This window comes from Nilaparvata lugens, chromosome 2 (genome assembly GCF_014356525.2).
Source record: "Nilaparvata lugens isolate BPH chromosome 2, ASM1435652v1, whole genome shotgun sequence".
Classification (NCBI taxonomy): Eukaryota; Metazoa; Arthropoda; class Insecta; order Hemiptera; family Delphacidae; genus Nilaparvata; species Nilaparvata lugens.
In genome coordinates, this window is record NC_052505.1 from 5,925,230 (window position 1) to 5,944,289 (window position 19,060).

The 19,060-nt window shown below is 37.5% G+C and overlaps 2 protein-coding genes across 3 annotated transcripts in view; one reads left to right on the forward strand and one right to left on the reverse strand.

Annotated features, from left to right (window-relative positions):
- The window catches only part of LOC111051767 (nicastrin-like), a 37,183-nt gene extending 33,756 nt beyond the window's left edge, over nucleotides 1-3,427 (forward strand). The window contains exon 13 of one of the 2 annotated variants that reach the window (XM_039420399.1): nucleotides 1,228-3,427. In XM_039420399.1, coding sequence (XP_039276333.1) covers nucleotides 1,228-1,246 — 19 coding nt within the window. In that variant the 3' untranslated portion in view covers nucleotides 1,247-3,427. The remainder of the gene's footprint in view (nucleotides 1-1,227) is intronic. The other variant, XM_039420398.1, reaches the window with a different exon arrangement.
- A 7,094-nt stretch (nucleotides 3,428-10,521) lies between these two features.
- The window catches only part of LOC111051769, a 70,875-nt gene continuing 62,336 nt past the window's right edge, over nucleotides 10,522-19,060 (reverse strand). Inside the window, exon 7 of the mRNA XM_039419974.1 lies at nucleotides 10,522-19,059. Coding sequence (XP_039275908.1) covers nucleotides 10,522-19,059 — 8,538 coding nt within the window. The remainder of the gene's footprint in view (nucleotide 19,060) is intronic.

Here is a 19,060-nt window from a genome sequence, read left to right on the forward strand (position 1 = left end):
AACTTTTTCTTCCATATCGACGTATGAATCTCGAGATTTCTGTTCAAACTACTGTTTGCAAGGCCAATTCTTTTAGATACATTTGTTGAAAGTGGACTCGCTTACAGTTTTTGCACATTTTTTTCTCTTTTTCCTATTTTCTTCTCCAATACTTTCCTTTTCTTCTCCTCTTCACCCTTCAATATCGGGGCACCGAGCTTCGCTCGTTATTTATTTATTGACTTTTGATAAACCGAACAAAATTCTTTAAAATGAGTGGGAAAGTACTAACAGGCACAGCCCAAAACTGTTTCTTTCCCGAATTTTGATTTATACACTATAAATAGTCCAGAAAGTAGGTTATGTTCCATACACTTGAATTCAGGTTCAATTTTGTGTTCAAACATTTGAAAACAAGAGATTTATAATTTATATTAAACAAACCAAACTGAATAACAAAATAACACTCACTAATCACTTGAAATTGTCAAATAATGATCAACTTTTAAAATTATGATATACTCTAGTTTAGGAGGATTATCATGTCATGTCAATAAATAATCAGATTATGTTGATCAATCGATTAAATTGTCTAGCTAGATAAATTCTCGCTGTTTGATTATGATTACACAGCTGGAAATAATTCTGTCTCTCTCCCATAAAGGCACACGCATCTTCTGTTATCGAGAGACGACGAAATTATCAAGTGTTTTCCAAGGATGAATTAGATCCTTAATGTCGTTCAGCGAGTTTTCCAAAGAATGAGACCTAGTGCAATCGAATCTCTATATCATAAACCTGCTATGTTCCAAATTTCGTGAAAATCGTTAGCCGTTTTCGAGATCCGTAAAATATAAATAACCTGATATAAAAATAACCACATATAGAGATATACAGAAATTGCTCGCTTAATATAATAGGATTCCTTACTTTTATACCCTCTACCTGCCTATTACATGGGAAACATAGTTGGCTAGGTATTTTTCATCCTTGAAGCACACCCCACCATGAAACCTGTTTTTGTATTTTATTAGAAATTTATTTTTGATTGTGTTTTGATTTCTTTTATGTATATTGTGTTGATTTAAGTAAAATTATTGATTGATTGATTGAGATAAATCCCGAAACATTTGTCTCTAAAAAAATCAAAAGGGTACTAGTTTATTCAATTGAAAACTATTAAAATCTAAATTAACATATTAATTTTGATGTTGTATTAAAATATTCACATTTTTTTCTATTTTCCAGAGTGGGAGTCGCCTGCTAGGAATACGACGCAAATCATATTTCTCTTGCTACATTCCGTAACAATGTTGGAGTACAGCTGTAACTGTGCTCTGCGGAAGAAAAAAGATCTCAACATAGTTCGTTTTCAATGAAATTCACTTGAATGAAGAAATATTACTACGATTCTCAATGTTTTGAACAGGTACGATATCAAGGCATCGATTCTCAATTGGTTTGAACATTTTCCAGGTACGATATGACATTTGTTCGGGTATCCTTATCAACACTACTAAGGATATCACCATAGAGAAACGATAGCTAAGTAGATATCCCATGGTATAGGCGTTTATGTCGCAATTTTTACTGTTATCTCAAGCGATAGTCCTGTAGTTCTTTCCCTGAAGTTGTGTGACATGGTCTCTCATATTGTGCCGCTCATACACTCTCACCCCAACAAAACAGTAAAAATCGACATTAATTGGCTTGAGTTAACAGTAAAAGTTGCGACATAAACGTCCCATACCATGGGATACTACTTACGCTATTGTTTCTCTATGATATCACGACCAGGTTCATAGATACTTGTGAATGACATAAAGCCGAAATTGAAACTACCTAAACTTGTTCTTATTTCAGATATTGAAAGTTGAGAACTATTGAATTCAATAAGTGTGTTGAGTTAATTTCAGAGATTGAAAATTGAGAACTATAGAATTTACCCATTAGCAGGAGATGTATGAATTGCGACCTCGGAATAATCTTACATTTTTTAATAATAATTGTATGTGTGTTGTGAGGACATGTGTGCGTGTGTATTCGAGGTTGAGTGGTAGAGAGGACTTGAAAGTCCTAACTCCGACTAATAAAGATTTTTCATTTCATTTTTTCAATCTGAGATTCTATGTAACAGACTTATTAATGTTAGTATGTTTCTGCGTGTATCTAATTCAATTTCTCTACTCATTGACATTATTAACTTATTTGAAAACTTACGGCCAAATCAAAATGCATTCTGAATTCTAATTGCCTTGGTCAAGTCTATAATATGAATATAATATTATTTGGAATGGTTTGTACAGTACTTATAATTATTATAAAGTATGAAAATAAATTCTTAATAATAAACTAGTGTCAGTTAATGTTGTTTTACCAGTATTGGTGGTTTGTTTTACAAATCGTCTTACAATACTGGAACTATTAATACTATTGATATTATTTCTCATCTATAACAAAATGAGATAAAATTAATTTTAATCGTACTGGGTAACACTGGATCAAATTTAAAAACTCTGTCTGATTCTCTTTTCTTTTCCAAAGAACAAGCTTTGATTTTCCAAATTGTTCAGCTCTTCTCAGTCATGTGTCTTGATTAAAACCAATTATTAGGCTCAACTCACACTTACGCGACTCAGGTCGAGAAGAGACTCGACTCTAGTCGAGAGCATGTGTTTTCAAGTGGTGACAGTCGCGGAGACTAGAATCGACTGGTCTGAGTGTCACCATTGGAAACACATGCTCTCGACTAGAGTCGAGTCTCTTCTCGATCTGAGTCACGTAAGTGTGAGTTGAGCCGGGAGTGCTTATCTTATTTGAAAATGGGAGAATGTTCGTCAGACTTTGACGCTTGTTTGGTTATAAATCTAGTGATTATTTTGAAGCTTTTATAAGCGATTCAAGCTTGAATTATAAATGAGATGTTGTTGAATGTTATACAAAGTATTCAGCTTACATTTTTGGTTATACTACAGTGCATCTTGCTTTGTATTACAATAAATTACAGTATTTCCGTTGAAAGTCAAATCCTTTCCAATCAGAAGTAACAAAACTTGTATTGCTAAAAAATATGCTTAATAGCTGTAATAACACTAAGTGGTTATAGCTATGATTGTTTACGAATAAGCCTGAATTCTTGATTCTATAGTGAAGATGGGAATAAATCTATTATTACATCTATAATTATCATTATCATTCCTGATTGTATAATAAAAATGGTATTATGCTTTATAATACACTACTATTAGATGCTATTATATACTTACCCTTTTTAATAATTTATGCCCCTAGTCAATTTTTAATTGTCTTGTAGGATTATATTTTCTTCATGAAATATTTTTGTCAATCAAATTTGTAAAATCTTTTATTACAAGAATAATCTTATTAATACGATCAAGTTATACTGTTATAGTTTGTGACTTATCTGATAATAAACATATTATTATAACTTTCAGTAGTCTTCATTTTTTTCAAATTCCTGTCGTACTACACACTTAGGGTGGGGGCACAACAGTTAGTCAAGACAAGACGAGTCACGATTAGTCACAATACTTCACATAGCTGCTTATGAAGCAACATACACCAATTAGTCATTGCAATTAGATATGTCTTCATGAGAAACTATGTGAAGTATTGTGACTAAACGTGTCTTGTCTTGCCTTGAATAACTGGTGTGTGCCTAGCCTTATTCTGAAGTTGTTCTTAACTGATTAAACTAATATTTATTGATTATCAGTTCGTAGTGGAGAACTGATTTAGGTTTCATTGAATTTATTTTCAGCTTCACTATTCTTATAGTGAGACAATTTGATTATGTGGTTCATTATATCCTATTTATAAGGTATTTGAAAGCCATTGAAGAAAATCAATTTGTGATTGAAGTTCTCCTTGAAGTAGACTTCAAACAGACGTCTATTCCTTGAAAGAAAAACTCTTTAAATGTTGAAATATCTCTAAATATATATTTTTGTAGTAGAAATCATAGAGGGTCTACCAGAAAATAACTTTTCCTACAGTTACGTGAAAAGTGGCCATTGCTGCACTGATTACAGAACGCAAAGAATCACTTTTCCGCTCTAGTGCGGGAATAGTTATTTGTGCAACTAGTGCGCAAAGTGACAGTTTGCTGCACCGAAAGAAACGTTTACGCCCGAGCCGTAGCGAGGGCGGAATGGTTTCTTGAGTGCAGCAGAGGAACTTTGCGCACGTATTTCACATTAAGTTTTTCCTACAGTTACCATTGAATATGAAAAGTGGGTAATTATGGGTAAAATTGCCTGAGATGCATCAAATGTTTTTCTGTGTAATTTTATTATTATAAAAACCTTAATTTATTGTCAAATTGAATAAAATGTTGTCCTTGGTTATAATCTAATTAATAATTTGCTCGTTGTGCTTCGTTGCACCTCTGCTCACTATAGCAGCCAGCCACTGTTACCAACTTCATTTTGATTTTGCTGCACTGTTGCTCCATATAACCTACTAAGTATTTTGCGTTGCCATGTTGCAAATCTGGAGTGCAGAAAAATTTTTCCCGCACTAGAGCGGAAAAGTGATTCTTTGCGTTCTGTAATCAGTGCAGCAATGGCCACTTTTCAAGGTAACTGTAGGAAATAGTTATTTGTGCAACTAGTGCGCAAAGTGACAGTTTGCTGCACCGAAAGAAACGTTTATGGAATGGTTTCTTGAGGCAGCAGAGGAACTTTGCGCACGTATTTCACATTAAATTTTCCTACAGTTAATATTGAATATGAGAAGTGGGTAATTATGGGTAAAATTGCCTGAAATCCATCAAATGTTTTTCTGTGTAATTTTATTATTGATAAAAACCTTAATCATAAAATCCTAAAGTCCTCGTTGTCGTTGGTTATAATATCTACTTAATAATTTGCTCGTTGTGCTTCGTTGCACCTCTGCTCACTATAGCAGCCACAGCAGTCACTGTTACCAACTTCATTTTGATTTTGCTGCACTGTTGCTCCATATAACCTACTAAGTATTTTGCGTTGCCATGTTGCAAATCTGGAGTGCAGAAAAATTTTCCCGCACTAGAGCGGAAAAGTGATTCTTTGCGTTCTGTAATCAGTGCAGCAATGGCCACTTTCCAACGTAACTGTAGGAAAAAATTTTTTCTGCACTCCAGATTTGAAACATGGCAAAGCAAAATAGTAGGTTATATGGAGCACCAGTGCAGCAAAATCAAAATGAAGTTGGTAACAGTGACTGCTGTGGCTGCTATAGTGAGCAGAGGTGCAACGAAGCACAACGAGCAAATTATTAAGTAGATATTATAACCACGACAACGAGGACTTTAGGATTTTATGATTAAGGTTTTTATCAATAATAAAATTACACAGAAAAACATTTGATGGATTTCAGGCAATTTTACCCATCATCAACCACTTCTCATATTCAATATTAACTGTAGGAAAAATTTAATGTGAAATACGTGCGCAAAGTTCCTCTGCTGCACTCAAGAAACCATTCCATAAACGTTTCTTTCGGTGCAGCAAACTGTCACTTTGCGCACTAGTTGCACAAATAACTATTCCCGCACTAGAGCGGAAAAGTGATTCTTTGTTCCTCTGCTGCACTCAACAAACCATTAAACGTTTCTTTCGGTACAGCAACTGTTACTTTGCGCACTAGTTGCACAAATAACTATTTTAATGAGTAATTGTATTTTATTGAACGAGCTTATCTACTTCCTACTTTCTGTTAGGGTTAAGTGTAAGAGAGGGCCGACTGCGCCTTCTAGGTATAAAATAGAGGCAGTCATTCTATTCTATTCTGTAGGAGCTTCGTTCATTGGTATTCTATCTCGTCCGATAAAAACCATCCTTGGTGGGCTCTAGTTTAAAATTATTTCGCCCTCTGAAGACTTATTACAGGCAATCGCACACAGCAGCATACGGACGTATGCAGACAGACGGAGGAAAAATCCCTCCCCAGGTGTCCGAAAGTTGCAACGCACACGGACTTCCTTCTGTCTGTATCGGTCTGTTCACGTCTGCATGCAGAAGTTGAATGTTTTCTCCAACTGTCTGCAGTGTGCGTTCACCTTAAACCCCATGCACATTTAATTCAATAAGCTTCTTAAAAGTTTTAGTTCATAATAGTATATTTCGCACCTAGGGCCGAAAATGAGACTTTTCCGGCTCGAAATCGGTTTTCAAGTCCGAGGCCATAGGCCGAGGACTAGAAAAGATTGAGAGCCGGAAAAACATTTTTTCCCTTGGTGAAAACTTTATTTTTCGCCACACAGAAAATAAACAAATAAATATAAGAATAATTGTTTATTAGGCACTTCCGAAAGCAAAACAGGAAGGTCATAGCTCTAGCAAATCTGAGGTAATCTGAATATCAGGGAATTGTCCAAGTATTTTTATTTTTTATTCTGATTTGTCCAATAATCTAAAAGATTATGTTCAATTATGTAAGAGGTTGAGTTTATACGTTTATTCTTCCAAATGACAATAAGATGATATATTATTATAAATGTTTTGATTCTGATTAATAACACTAATAATGAAAAGTTTTTTGATCAGCTGTTTTAGCACACTTGATATTTGGCCAATCTGAATGTCAACGTCAACAATGCTTGTTTTCGATGACTTCGGAAGTTTAGGTTAGAAGTTCTATCCTACTCTGAAAATCGAATTTGAATAGTTTATAATATATATCTTATCTGTATTTTATTCATCCAAATAAGATGATAGTATCTTATTGCAGAATACTTTTTCAATTCTAGAAGCATAAACTGATTCCGTTTCATAAACCATTTTGTAAACACGTTCACATCAAATCAGAATCAGCTGACTTCAAAGTTATTTTACAGCCCTAGGGCCGTAAAACTTTTACCGGCCTGGTTAGAAAACAATCATTTTCGTCCCCCATATGATGCACGAAAACCAGCGCATTACATCTAAGTGGGGCGAAAACAAATTTACCTGAAAGCTTCCTCAATCAGGTACTTGAAACGCTGCAGCGACTTACTTGTGCAACGAGCCGTAAATGCACTGTCTACATTTTTTATATGCTGCTGACAGAAGAATTGTAGATTCAAATCTCATCAAGTCATAATTTAATCTCATTACGACTATCAAGTCAAAGGTTATGTGGGTATCATCATAAAGAAACAATTGCATAAGTATATGGTATAGGGCGTTTATGTCGCAATTTTCAATGTTAACTCAAGCCAATAGTCCACGTAGTTCTTTCCTGTGAAACTGTGTGACGCTGGTAGTCTCTCATATTGTGCCGTTCATACACTCTCACCCCAACAAAACAGTAAAAATCGACAATAATAGGCTTGAGTTAACAGTAAAAGTTGCGACACAAACGCCCTATACCATGGGATATCTACTTACGCTATTGTTTCTCTATGGTATCATTCACAAAATAAATTGCTGTACCTATATTGAGGCCCACGTTATAATGGCAGTATTTGAATAACATGGTGTTGCTACCATTGTCTATCATTCGACAAAGCAGATAGCATTATCCTATTCTAGCTCCTCAACGTTGCCTCACCGTTTTTTGACAATGTAGAAATATACAGGTAGCTAATTGACAAAATATTCTAACACAATTATAAAAATGTATTACAGTATTTAACAATATTATTGAAAAATATATTTTCTTCTAGGATAAAATAAATTGATTATTTCAAACAGATATACTGGTATCAGCTATCCTCTATAGAAGGCAGTGGCAAAGCATAGAATCGGCAATTTTTTCTAACATTTTCTACTGCCATTTTAACGTGGACCTCACTATATTTTTGGTGATTAGGTATAGTCATAGCCACCTCTAATACAGTATTAGAGGTGGCTATGGTATAGTGAACCTATCTAGTCAATCTCCAATCACATATTTACATGTCCAATAATATAATATAATGAATAGTTTGAATATTTTTTAGAGGATAATAGTATTGAATTAGCCATTAATTTATAGCTTTTTCGTTTTTTGTTTGCTGAGGGTGATGCCCACATTATCTTCAGGCTTGTGCGTACCTAATGAGACGAATGATGATGTAATAAGTGACTACAGTCACAGTGATACCAGACGAGTGATAAAAGAGTACAGCTCTAGGTGGCTTCCGAACCACCGGGAAACGATTTTTAAACTCATATTCAGAGGAGTCTGCTCTTCAAGTGGTCATTACAGGATCTTAATCGATTTCTAAGCTAGATAAAGAGATTGTTTGATGGTATCTAATCCTTTATATGTTCTACTTATATGCTAAATAAGGAGATTGATATGCAATCCCTTAATCTTTTCTAATTTGAATCAGATTCAATCATTATTGATATTCTTAGGCCGGTTTTCTAGGACTCTTATTAAATCTTATGGACCATTAAATCTACAGTTATTATATCTATAGCTTTAATGGTTCATAAGGTAAAAATAAATTCGTATGGCTTTTGTTGGTGGGGAGTCCCTTGCAGGAAGGTCCCCCCGCCTGAATATATAATAATTTAAGCCGTCAATGGGCATTACGACTGTCATACTTCAGCCGGGACCGACAGTTTAACGTGCCCATCCGATAACATGTTCATGGATGGTTCATTGGATTCAATGAGTGTCCTAGAAATGGGGTCTAAGCCATTGTCACTATAGTAGATCTTAAATGATATACGGTACAGCAATAAACAGGGTTGATGAAAATTACGGAAACAGCTAAATATTTCTTTTACAAGGATAATTTGACAGTAAGTTTCATTCAGGATCCAGGTATTTGTATTAAAAAACAGCTAATTTTATGTCAAGTCAAAATTTTAGTCCGCCATTTTGAATCCAACTTCATTAGAAGGTAAACAAATGATACCATATTTCGATACAGAATTTCAAGAGAAAATTAATAACGAAAGCCGCACATCGATATCTCAAACCATTTGAATGTTATTCACATTCAAAGCTGCTAATAAATCATACAAAAATGTAATAAATGAGTAGCCTCTAATATATCAAACTTTTCTGATTATAAGTTGTTTATCATGAGAGTAGATTTACTGTTACTCGGTGTTCACTAAAACTTGAAAAAGTAAAATTTGATAGTTTGGATTTTTGTCAGATTTTCAATGTTGGGCACTCAAATTATACATGTAAAATTGAGCTGTTTCCATAATATATTTTCACCAATACTATAAATATAATCTCTCCATAGCTCAAAAATCTATAAGTAGTTCTTTAAACTCACTGTTTCTCTATTAGTAGACTACATTCTATATAGCCTAATTATTTTGCCTGCGTATTGGTAAACTACTCTCAAAAAGTATTTTCTATTGGTATTCTTATTGAAACAAAGATTCATGATTACATAACAAATTTTATTCAAGCAATTTTAAATAACACAAATATTAATATAAGAACAGTCTACCGCACTACATTGAATTCTCTTCGTAAGATCATATCTTACAAAGGAATCTATAATAATTCATCAATGAGTTTTGAATCTTGGAAAAATTCATAATCAAATGAACTTTTCAAGCTCCAAATAATAATAAAGCACCATAACTTAGTAGGTAACATTGCTCTTAAACAAATTTAGATGGAAATAAGGTACTGCAACATATAAAACTGGCAACATATTATTCTCTTTTCTTTATTACAAATAAAAATAACTGTATTTACAAAAATAAAGAAATAATTGGTATGGGAAATTTTCTTGTAAATATCGAATATAATTTTCTTGTGACAATATTGCCATTTTAAAACAAATAAAATCATAAATGTTTGTAATTTATGCAGATTTCACAGAAATAGTATTAAAAATATCATTGATTTGAGATAAACATTGGAATGAGAGAGCATTTTACTGTACTATGCTTGATTAATGCTTAGGTATTGTAAATGTATTTTTCAAAATTATGCTCTAAAAGTAAATCCTCTATAGTCTGTTATTGCTAATGTTAAATTGGTAGTAGTTATTCTCCTACCAATCGAAGCATATTATTCATTGAAATATTTATCTATTCTTACAAAAATTATTGCCAACTCACTTTCCATTTGCAGCTCAGAGATTCTTTTCAAATAAAATTCTCTCCGTAGCTACTAAAAAGACAACTGTAATGAGAACCAATTTCAAAATATTTAGATTATTCATACTTCGAATATATCTGACACCATTAAAGCAAGTAACGACTGGGACTGTTTATATATCACAGTTTTTAGTAGGCAGCGCTAAACATTACAATAAACATACATAAATAATATTAGTATATAAAAATATTCTTCGTTAAAAAATCTACAGTACTGACTACATAACACATCAACTTTTGCAAGTGATATACGGTACTGTGTTTGTAATAATTATATTATTTTTAATCAAACAACAGTTATTAATAAAATTCTTCTTTTACGTGAACAGGATCTTGATATGTTCATGACCATGTTTTACACAACATTTAGATATAGGAATATTGGAAGTTTTTTATAACATTGAAATGAAAAACATTTGCAAACTATTGTTTTTGAACGGATGCACTTCAATTTGATTGCATATTATTTATAAATCTTGAACATGGAGTAAATTCCTTATTCGGAAACCTTGGTCATATAGAACTTGTGCTTTGGTGTATCTCTCGTATGCTTGTAGACAGTAGTCTTGTGAGTTTCAATCAAATGCACTGGACAAGGACCTGTCACCCTTGGAGTGAACTCTCTCTTGTACAGAGAGGACGACTGTGTGGAGCTGTCACTACCAAGGCTGAAGTGTGAAGCATTAGTGTTCTTCACTCTGGTCACTCTTTCCGAAGAGGTGAAGTTTCCATACGATTTGGCTTCGCTTTGTCCATGGAAACGTCCCGTTCCAATGGTCAGACTGTCAGCTCTACGGATGTAACCGGCCGGCTGGACTTCGCTGACTGCCTGTCTATGCATTGAACTGAGGCTCTTCCTGTCATTTGACGTGTTGGTCGATATACATTGGCTGTCCAGGTTTTGCAGACTTTTCCTTTGAACTGCAGCCGTTGTTGATATTGTGTGGAGGGCTTCTGTGGACGATTGCATGCCTTTCCTGTGGAGCACAGAGTTGGCAACATCGGTGGATGATGATGATATAACATTCCTTCTGTGATGACCTCCACCTTTTGTGATTTCATGTCTACTACTTTCTCCTCTGCCTTCCATTGCTTCTCTGAACTCATTACTAGTTTGACTCTTGGTGGTTCTTGCAACAGATTTCTGATGCGTAGACTGAGATTCCATTACTGATGACTGGTGCGATGATATTCTCTGACTTGATTGAATATCCTTCTGGCTCAATGAACTCCTCTCAACCCTGCTTGAGTCCGAAGCTGATTGGACCATTTTTCTATTTTGTGATTCATAGTTTACATTTCTTGCACTTGTGCCAGATGACTGTGATGTGACACTGTGTTGGTTGGAATCTGAACTAGTATAAGCCGACATGGTCTGATTCATACCAGATTGTCTTATATGTGATGATTTCTCTTCATTGATGAAAGATTGACTGGATGTAGATTTCTGCTCACTACTTTGATGAATATGTTTTCCATTATGCACAGTCCTTTGTCCCATTTGCTCAGAAGTCACAGCTTGTTTGGAGTGCTCTGAAACTGACGACTGCTTACGAGATAGATCTTCTTGCTTCCTGTCAATTTGCTCCAGAGATTGATGGAATTTCTGTTTTTGTACAGTTTGTTGCATTTCAGATTGTTTATTAATAACTTTCTGTTCTGATTCTACAACCGACATTTTTGTTTGTCGCTGTGTTTCACCCACTCTAGTTTTGTAACCATTCGATTGCTGCCTGTATGAATCCATTGAAGATCGGTCATCTCCAAGAACAATATGTGATTCAACATGGCGTCTGTGATTTATTGAATCTTTAGTAGAGTCTTTTCTTTGATGAACAAATGTATCTCTACTTGTAGATTTCACATCCATTCTTCCTTCTCCCACCTTCAGAGAATCTTCATACTTCTTAGTAGCAACCCTTTCACCCTTATAAGTTGTGAATTGTGATTTATGTGTGGAGGATCCTTCAAACTCTCCTTTTCCAATTTCCAAATTATCCTTGGGCTTTTGAATGATGGCTCTCTCACCCCTAACGGGTTTTGAATCAACTTTTGGTCTTCTTTCAAAATCTCCTTCTGGCCTGAGGTTGTCTGGGTGTTTCACAATTGGTGCTCTGTCTCCTCTATTGACATTTTCACGTTGTGGTCTCTCAAAGTCTCCTTCAGGATACAAATTATCAGGATGCCTGATTGGTGTTCTCCTTTCTCCTGGTCCCAATGGTCCTTTCTGAGGTCTGTCAAAGTCTCCCTCAGGTCTGAGGTTGTCTGGATGTTTCACAATCGGTGCTCTTTCTCCCCTATTCACATTTTCACGTTGAGGTCGTTCAAAATCTCCTTCAGGATACAAATTATCAGGATGCCTGATTGGTGTTCTCCTTTCTCCTGGTCCCAATGGTCCTTTTTGAGGTCTGTCGAAATCACCTTCAGGTCTGAGGTTGTCTGGATGTTTTACAATTGGCGCTCTTTCTCCCCTATTCACATTTTCACGTTGAGGTCGTTCAAAATCTCCTTCAGGATACAAATTATCAGGATGCCTGATTGGTGTTCTCCTTTCTCCTGGTCCCAATGGTCCTTTCTGAGGTCTGTCAAAGTCACCTTCAGGTCTGAGGTTGTCTGGATGTTTTACAATTGGCGCTCTTTCTCCCCTATTCACATTTTCACGTTGTGGTCGCTCAAAGTCTCCCTCAGGATGTAAATTATCAGGATGTCTGATTGGTGTTCTCCTTTCTCCTGGCCCCAGCGGTGCTTTCTGAGGTCTGTCAAAGTCTCCCTCAGGTCTGAGGTTGTCTGGATGTTTCACAATCGGTGCTCTTTCTCCCCTATTCACGTTTTCACGTTGAGGTCGCTCAAAGTCTCCCTCTGGATGCAAATTATCAGGATGTCTGATGGGTGTTCTCCTTTCTCCTGGTCCCAGTGGTGCTTTCTGAGGTCTGTCAAAATCTCCTTCAGGTCTAAGGTTATCTTTAGGCCTTACTACAGGTGCTCTTTCTCCCTTCGGTGCTTGATCTTTAGGTCGTTTTTCAAATTCACCTTCAGGTTTCAAATTGTCAGGATGCCTCTTTATAACTGGCCTTTCAGCGCTGACATGTGAATAATCATTGCGAGATCGCATATCTGTGAACTCTCCTTCCACTCTGAGATTGTCCTCATGCTTTACAACAGTTACCTTCTCTGAATGCACTGCAGTGTAGTCATCACGTGATCTCTTGATATCCCACTCACCTTCTAAAGTCAGATTATCCTTATACTTTTTAATATCAGCTCTCTCACCTTTGACTGGTTTATAATCATCTTTTGAGGTTGGTTTCCCTTCAAATTCTCCCTGAACAGTCAGATTGTCAGTGTGTCTGGTGATCTCTGATCTTTCTCCTTTCTTGTGCATGGAGTACTCATCTCTTGACCTGTACTCTGTAAACTCCCCTTCCATTCTCAAGTTATCATTATGCAAGGTGATTTGAGCTCGCTCACCTCTTGTTGCTGTGTAATCATCCCTTGATCTACGAATTTCCATGTCTCCTTCCATCTTCAGATTATCTTCATGCCTAACAATATTCATTCTCTCACCTTTGACAACTGTAAAATCATCTCTTGTGCACAAATCGATGAACTCGCCTTCAATTTTCAGATTATCCTTGTGTTTTTTAACAATTTCTCTTTGTGATGTAACTGGTTTATAATCATCAATTGGTCTTTGACCATAGAACTCACCCTCGGGTTTGAGATTATCTGGATGCTTGACAATAGGTGCTCTCTCACCAGGCCCTGTCTGTACTTCTCTTGGCTTCTCAAATTCTCCTTCAAGCCTGAGATTATCCTGGTGTTTAAAAGGTTTTCTACGTTCTGCTGGAATGAACTTATCATCATGTCTTTTCTCGAAATCACCTTCTGGCTTCAAATTATCTGGATGTTTCACAATATCAGCTCGATCGCCTGGTCCATATTGTGGTCTATCTGGTCTGTCAAATTCACCTTCCGGTTTCAAGTTGTCTGACTGTCTTATTGGTTTTCGTTTCTCACCTGGTTGATATTTGTCCTTCTCAGGTCTTTCAAAGTCACCCTCTGGTTTCAAGTTATCATTGTGTTTAACAATCTCGGCTCTTTCACCTGGCTTCACTTTCTCTGGCCTTGGTCTTTCAAACTCACCTTCTGGTCTCAGATTATCTGGATGCTTGATAGGAGTAACTCTCTCACTTGTCTTTGGGAAGAAGTCATCACTTGTTCGTGTTGTGGTAAAATCTCCTTCCAATTTCAAATTGTCAGTGTATTTTCTGATCTCAGATCGCTCTCCTTGAACAATTTTGTAGTCATCTTTCCTCCAGGACTCGGAGAATTCTCCCTCCAGTTTTAGATTGTCTTCATATCGATGAATGTCAACTCTCTCAGCTGTCAATGTGGTGTAGTCATCTCTGGATCTGTGAACCTCAATTTCACCTTCCATTTTCAAGTTGTCCTTATGCCTTTGAACCACTGCCCTCTCACCTTTGATGAAGTTATAATCATCTCGTCTTTCACAAATCATCTCACCTGTTATTTTCAAGTTATCTTCATGTTTATGAATTTCTGCTCTATCACCTTTTACCACTAGATAGTCATCTCTTGTTCTAGATTCTGTAAATTCACCTTCTGGCTTGAGGTTATCTGGATGCTTCACTATGGGAGCACGAACTCCAGGCTTCACTTCTTCAACTACTCGCTTTTCAAATTCCCCAACCATCTTCAAGTTATCCTCATGATGTATTATTTCAGCTCTCTCACCTCTCAAGAATGTTTCAGATACAACTCTCTTTTCAAATTCTCCTTCAGGTCTGAGATTATCTTTAGGTTTGACAACAGGTGCTCTTTCACCTTTTGGAGCTATTTCTTTTGGTCTCCTTTCAAATTCACCTTCAGGTTTCAAATTATCCTTCGGTTTCACCACTGGAGCTCTCTCACCTTTTGTTGGAGCATGTTCTTCTGGTCTCTTCTCAAATTCACCTTCTGGCTTCAGGTTATCTACTGGTCGTTTCGTAGGAGCTCTTTCACCTATGGTTGGCACAAAATCATCCTTAGGACGTCCCTCAAACTCACCTTCAGGCTTCAAATTGTCTTTTGGCTTCACAACTGGAGCTCTTTCACCTGTTGGTACAGTCTCTTTAGGTCGCCTCTCAAATTCACCTTCAGGCCTGAGATTATCCTTTGGCTTAACAACTGGAGCTCTCTCACCTTTTGTTGGAGCATGCTCTTCTGGCCTCCTCTCAAACTCACCTTCAGGCTTCAAATTGTCTTTTGGCTTCACTACTGGAGCTCTTTCACCTGTTGGTACAGTCTCTTTGGGTCTCCTTTCAAATTCTCCTTCAGGCTTGAGATTATCTTTAGGTTTGACAACAGGTGCTCTCTCACCTTTCGGAGCTACTTCTTTTGGTCTCCTTTCAAATTCACCTTCAGGTTTCAAATTATCCTTTGGCTTTACCACTGGAGCTCTCTCGCCCTTTGTTGGTGCATGCTCTTCTGGCCTCTTCTCAAATTCACCTTCTGGCCTAAGGTTATCTACGGGTCGTTTTGTGGGAGCTCTTTCTCCTATGGTCGGCACAAAATCATCCTTTGGACGACCTTCAAACTCACCTTCAGGCTTCAAATTGTCTTTTGGCTTTACTACTGGTGCCCTCTCACCTTTAGGAGCTAGTTCTCTTGGCCTTTTCTCAAAGTCTCCCTCAGGTTTCAAATTGTCTGGGTGTCTTATTATTTCGGCTCTATCTGGTTTACCTACTGGTTGCCTCACTGGTCTCTCAAAGTCTCCCTCAGGCCTCAAATTATCTTCATGGTGGATTGGCTTTGCTCTTTCTCCAGGTAACACTTCTGTAGGTTTTGGTCTCTCAAATTCTCCTTCTGGTCTAAGATTATCATGTGGTTTAATAGGTTTTGGTCTATCACCTGGCTTGTATTTATCTTGCTCAGGGCGTTCAAATTCGCCTTCAGGTCTTAGGTTGTCTGATGGCTTATATGGTTTCTGTCTCTCTCCTGGTGAATAATCTTGAGGTGTTGGTCGTTCGAAAGCTCCCTCAGGATAGAGGTTATCTTTCGGTCTCACTACTGGTGCCCTGTCTCCTTTTGTTACTGGTATTTCATCAGTCTTCGGCCTTTTTTCAAATTCCCCTTCTGGTTTCAAGTTATCCTTGGGTTTTATGATTGGAGCTCTGTCTCCTTTAGTTGGTGCAACTTCACTTTGTGGTCTCACAAATTCACCTTCTGGATACAGGTTATCTTTTGGTTTCTTTACAGGGGCTCTATCACCATATGTAGGTACAAAATCATCTTTGGGCCTACCCTCAAATTCACCCTCAGGCTTCAAATTGTCTTTAGGTCTCACAACTGGTGCTCTGTCTCCCTTTTTGGGCAAATAATCATTTGTTGGCCTTTTTTCAAATTCTCCCTCTGGTCGTAAATTGTCTTGTGGTTTCACTGTTGGTGCTCTATCACCATATGTTGGAACAAAATCATCTTTTGGTCTACCCACAAATTCTCCCTCAGGTTTTAGGTTATCTTTTGGTCGAACTACAGGTGCTCTTTCCCCTGTAGGTGCTTTCTCTTTTGGCCTTCTTTCAAAGTCTCCTTCTGGTCTCAGATTATCTGGGTGTCTTACAATTTCTGCTCGATCACCAGGACCAATTGGCTGTGATAAAGGTCTTTCAAATTCTCCCTCTGGCTTTAAATTATCAATAGGCTTGATTGGTTTCTGTCTTTCAGCTGGACTGTACTCTTTCGGAATTGGCCTTTCAAACTTTCCTTCTGGATATAAGTTATCTTTAGGTTTTTTAACATCAGCTCTCTCACCATAAGTTGGAACGTAGTCATCTTTTGGTCTCCCTTGGAAATCTCCCTCTGGTTTCAGGTTATCTTTTGGTATCACAACTGGTGCTCTTTCACCCTTTTTAGGGAGAAAGTCATTTGTTGGACGTCCTTCAAAGTCTCCTTCTGGTCTAAGATTGTCTTGAGGCTTGACAACTGGTGCTCTCTCTCCATATGTTGGTTGGAAATCATCTTTGGGGCGACCAACAAATTCACCTTCTGGCTTCAAATTATCTTTAGGCTTCACTACAGGTGCTCTTTCACCTTTTGGAGCTTTTTGTTTAGGTTGTATTTCAAAGTCACCTTCTGGTTTCAGATTGTCAACAGGTCTTACTACAGGAGCTCTATCACCTTTCTTAGGAGTGAAATCATCCTTTGGCCCAATAACTAGTTTGCCTTCAGGATACAAATTATCCTTTGGCTTTTTAACAGGTGCTCTTTCTCCATAAGTTGGCACATAATCATCTTTTGGTCTACCCAGAAACTCTCCCTCAGGTCTCAAATTATCTGGATGGTAGATTATCTCTGGTCTCTCAGCTGGTTTGACTTTTTGAGGAATTGGTCTTTCAAATTCTCCCTCTGGTTTGAGATTATCCAGTGGTTTGAACTGATCTGGTCGTTTCACAGGAATGTACTCTTCTGGTTGCCTCTTTTGGAATTCACCTTCAGGCCATAAATTGTCTTTTGGTTTGACCACTGGTGCCCGCTCTCCCCATCCTGGTGCAGTCTCTGGTACTCTTCCTTCAAAAGTTCCCTCTGGTTTCAGATTATCTTTTGGCTTCACAACTGGAGCTCTTTCTCCTTTCTTTGGAGTGTAATCATCCTTTGGCTGACCTTCAAATGGACCTTCTGGCTTCAGATTATCTATAGGTTTAACCACAGGTGCTCTGTCTCCTTTTGTTGGAACATAGTCATCCTTGGGTTTCCCCTGGAAATCTCCTTCAGGATACAGGTTATCTTTTGGTTTTACTGTGGGAGCTCTGTCTCCATATTGTGGGACTGGTTTTTGTTTTGGTCTACCTTCGAACTCTCCTTCAGGCTTAAGGTTGTCTTTCGGCTTGACCACCGGTGCTCTTTCTCCTTTTTTAGGCAAGTAATCATTATCTGGTCGTTTTGTAAATTCACCCTCAGGATAGAGATTGTCTTGAGGTTTAACAATTGGTGCTCTTTCTCCATAAGTTGGCACAAAGTCATCTTTTGGGCGACCAATGAAATCACCCTCTGGTCTCAAATTATCAGGATGCTTAACGATATCAGCCCTTTCCCCTGGCCCAACTTTCGGCTTTATGGGCCTGTCAAAATCACCTTCAGGTTTCAAGTTGTCTGAAGGTTTGAAGGGTTGTGGTCTTTCTCCCTTGGCCACTTTTTGTCTCTCTGGGCGCTCAAAATCACCTTCTGGTTTCAAATTGTCCAATGGCTTTATTGGTGAAGGACGTTCTGCTGGCTTGAATATATGTTCCTCTGGTCTTTCGAAATCTCCCTCAGGTTTGAGATTATCATTTGGTTTTACTGGCTTAGGTCGTTCAGCTGGTCTCACTTCTTTTGGGACAGGCCTCTCAAATTCACCTTCCGGTTTTAAATTGTCTGTTGGCTTTATTGGCTTGGGTCTCTCAGCATACAGAACTTCTTGAGGATGTGGTCGTTCAAATTCACCTTCAGGTTTAAGGTTGTCTGAAGGTTTCACTGGTTTAGGTCTTTCAGCTCTGCCAACTGTTGTTGGAATTGGGCGGTCGAATTCTCCCTCAGGTTTCAAATTATCAGTTGGTTTTATCGGCTTTGGCCTTTCTCCTTTTTCTACTCTTGGCTTCTGTGGTCTTTCAAACTCACCCTCAGGTTTGAGGTTGTCAGAAGGCCTGACTTGAACTGGGCGTTCAGCTGGTATGTAATGATGCTCTTCAGGTCTTGTGAAATCACCTTCTGGTTTCAAGTTGTCATGATGCTTGATTGGTTTTGGGCGCTCTGATGGTGCAAGCTTTGTTTGTTTTGGCCTCTCGAATTCTCCTTCTGGTTTCAGGTTATCATGAGGCTTAAATGCTTTTGGTCTCTCGGCAACTGTTGGCTTTGTTGGTGAAGAGGGTCTTTCGAAATCTCCCTCAGGTTTCAAGTTGTCATGAGGCTTGAATGGTTTTGGTCGTTCAGCTGCTTGAGGTTTCACAGGAGAAGATGGACGCTCAAACTCTCCCTCTGGCTTCAAATTATCTCTGGGTTTC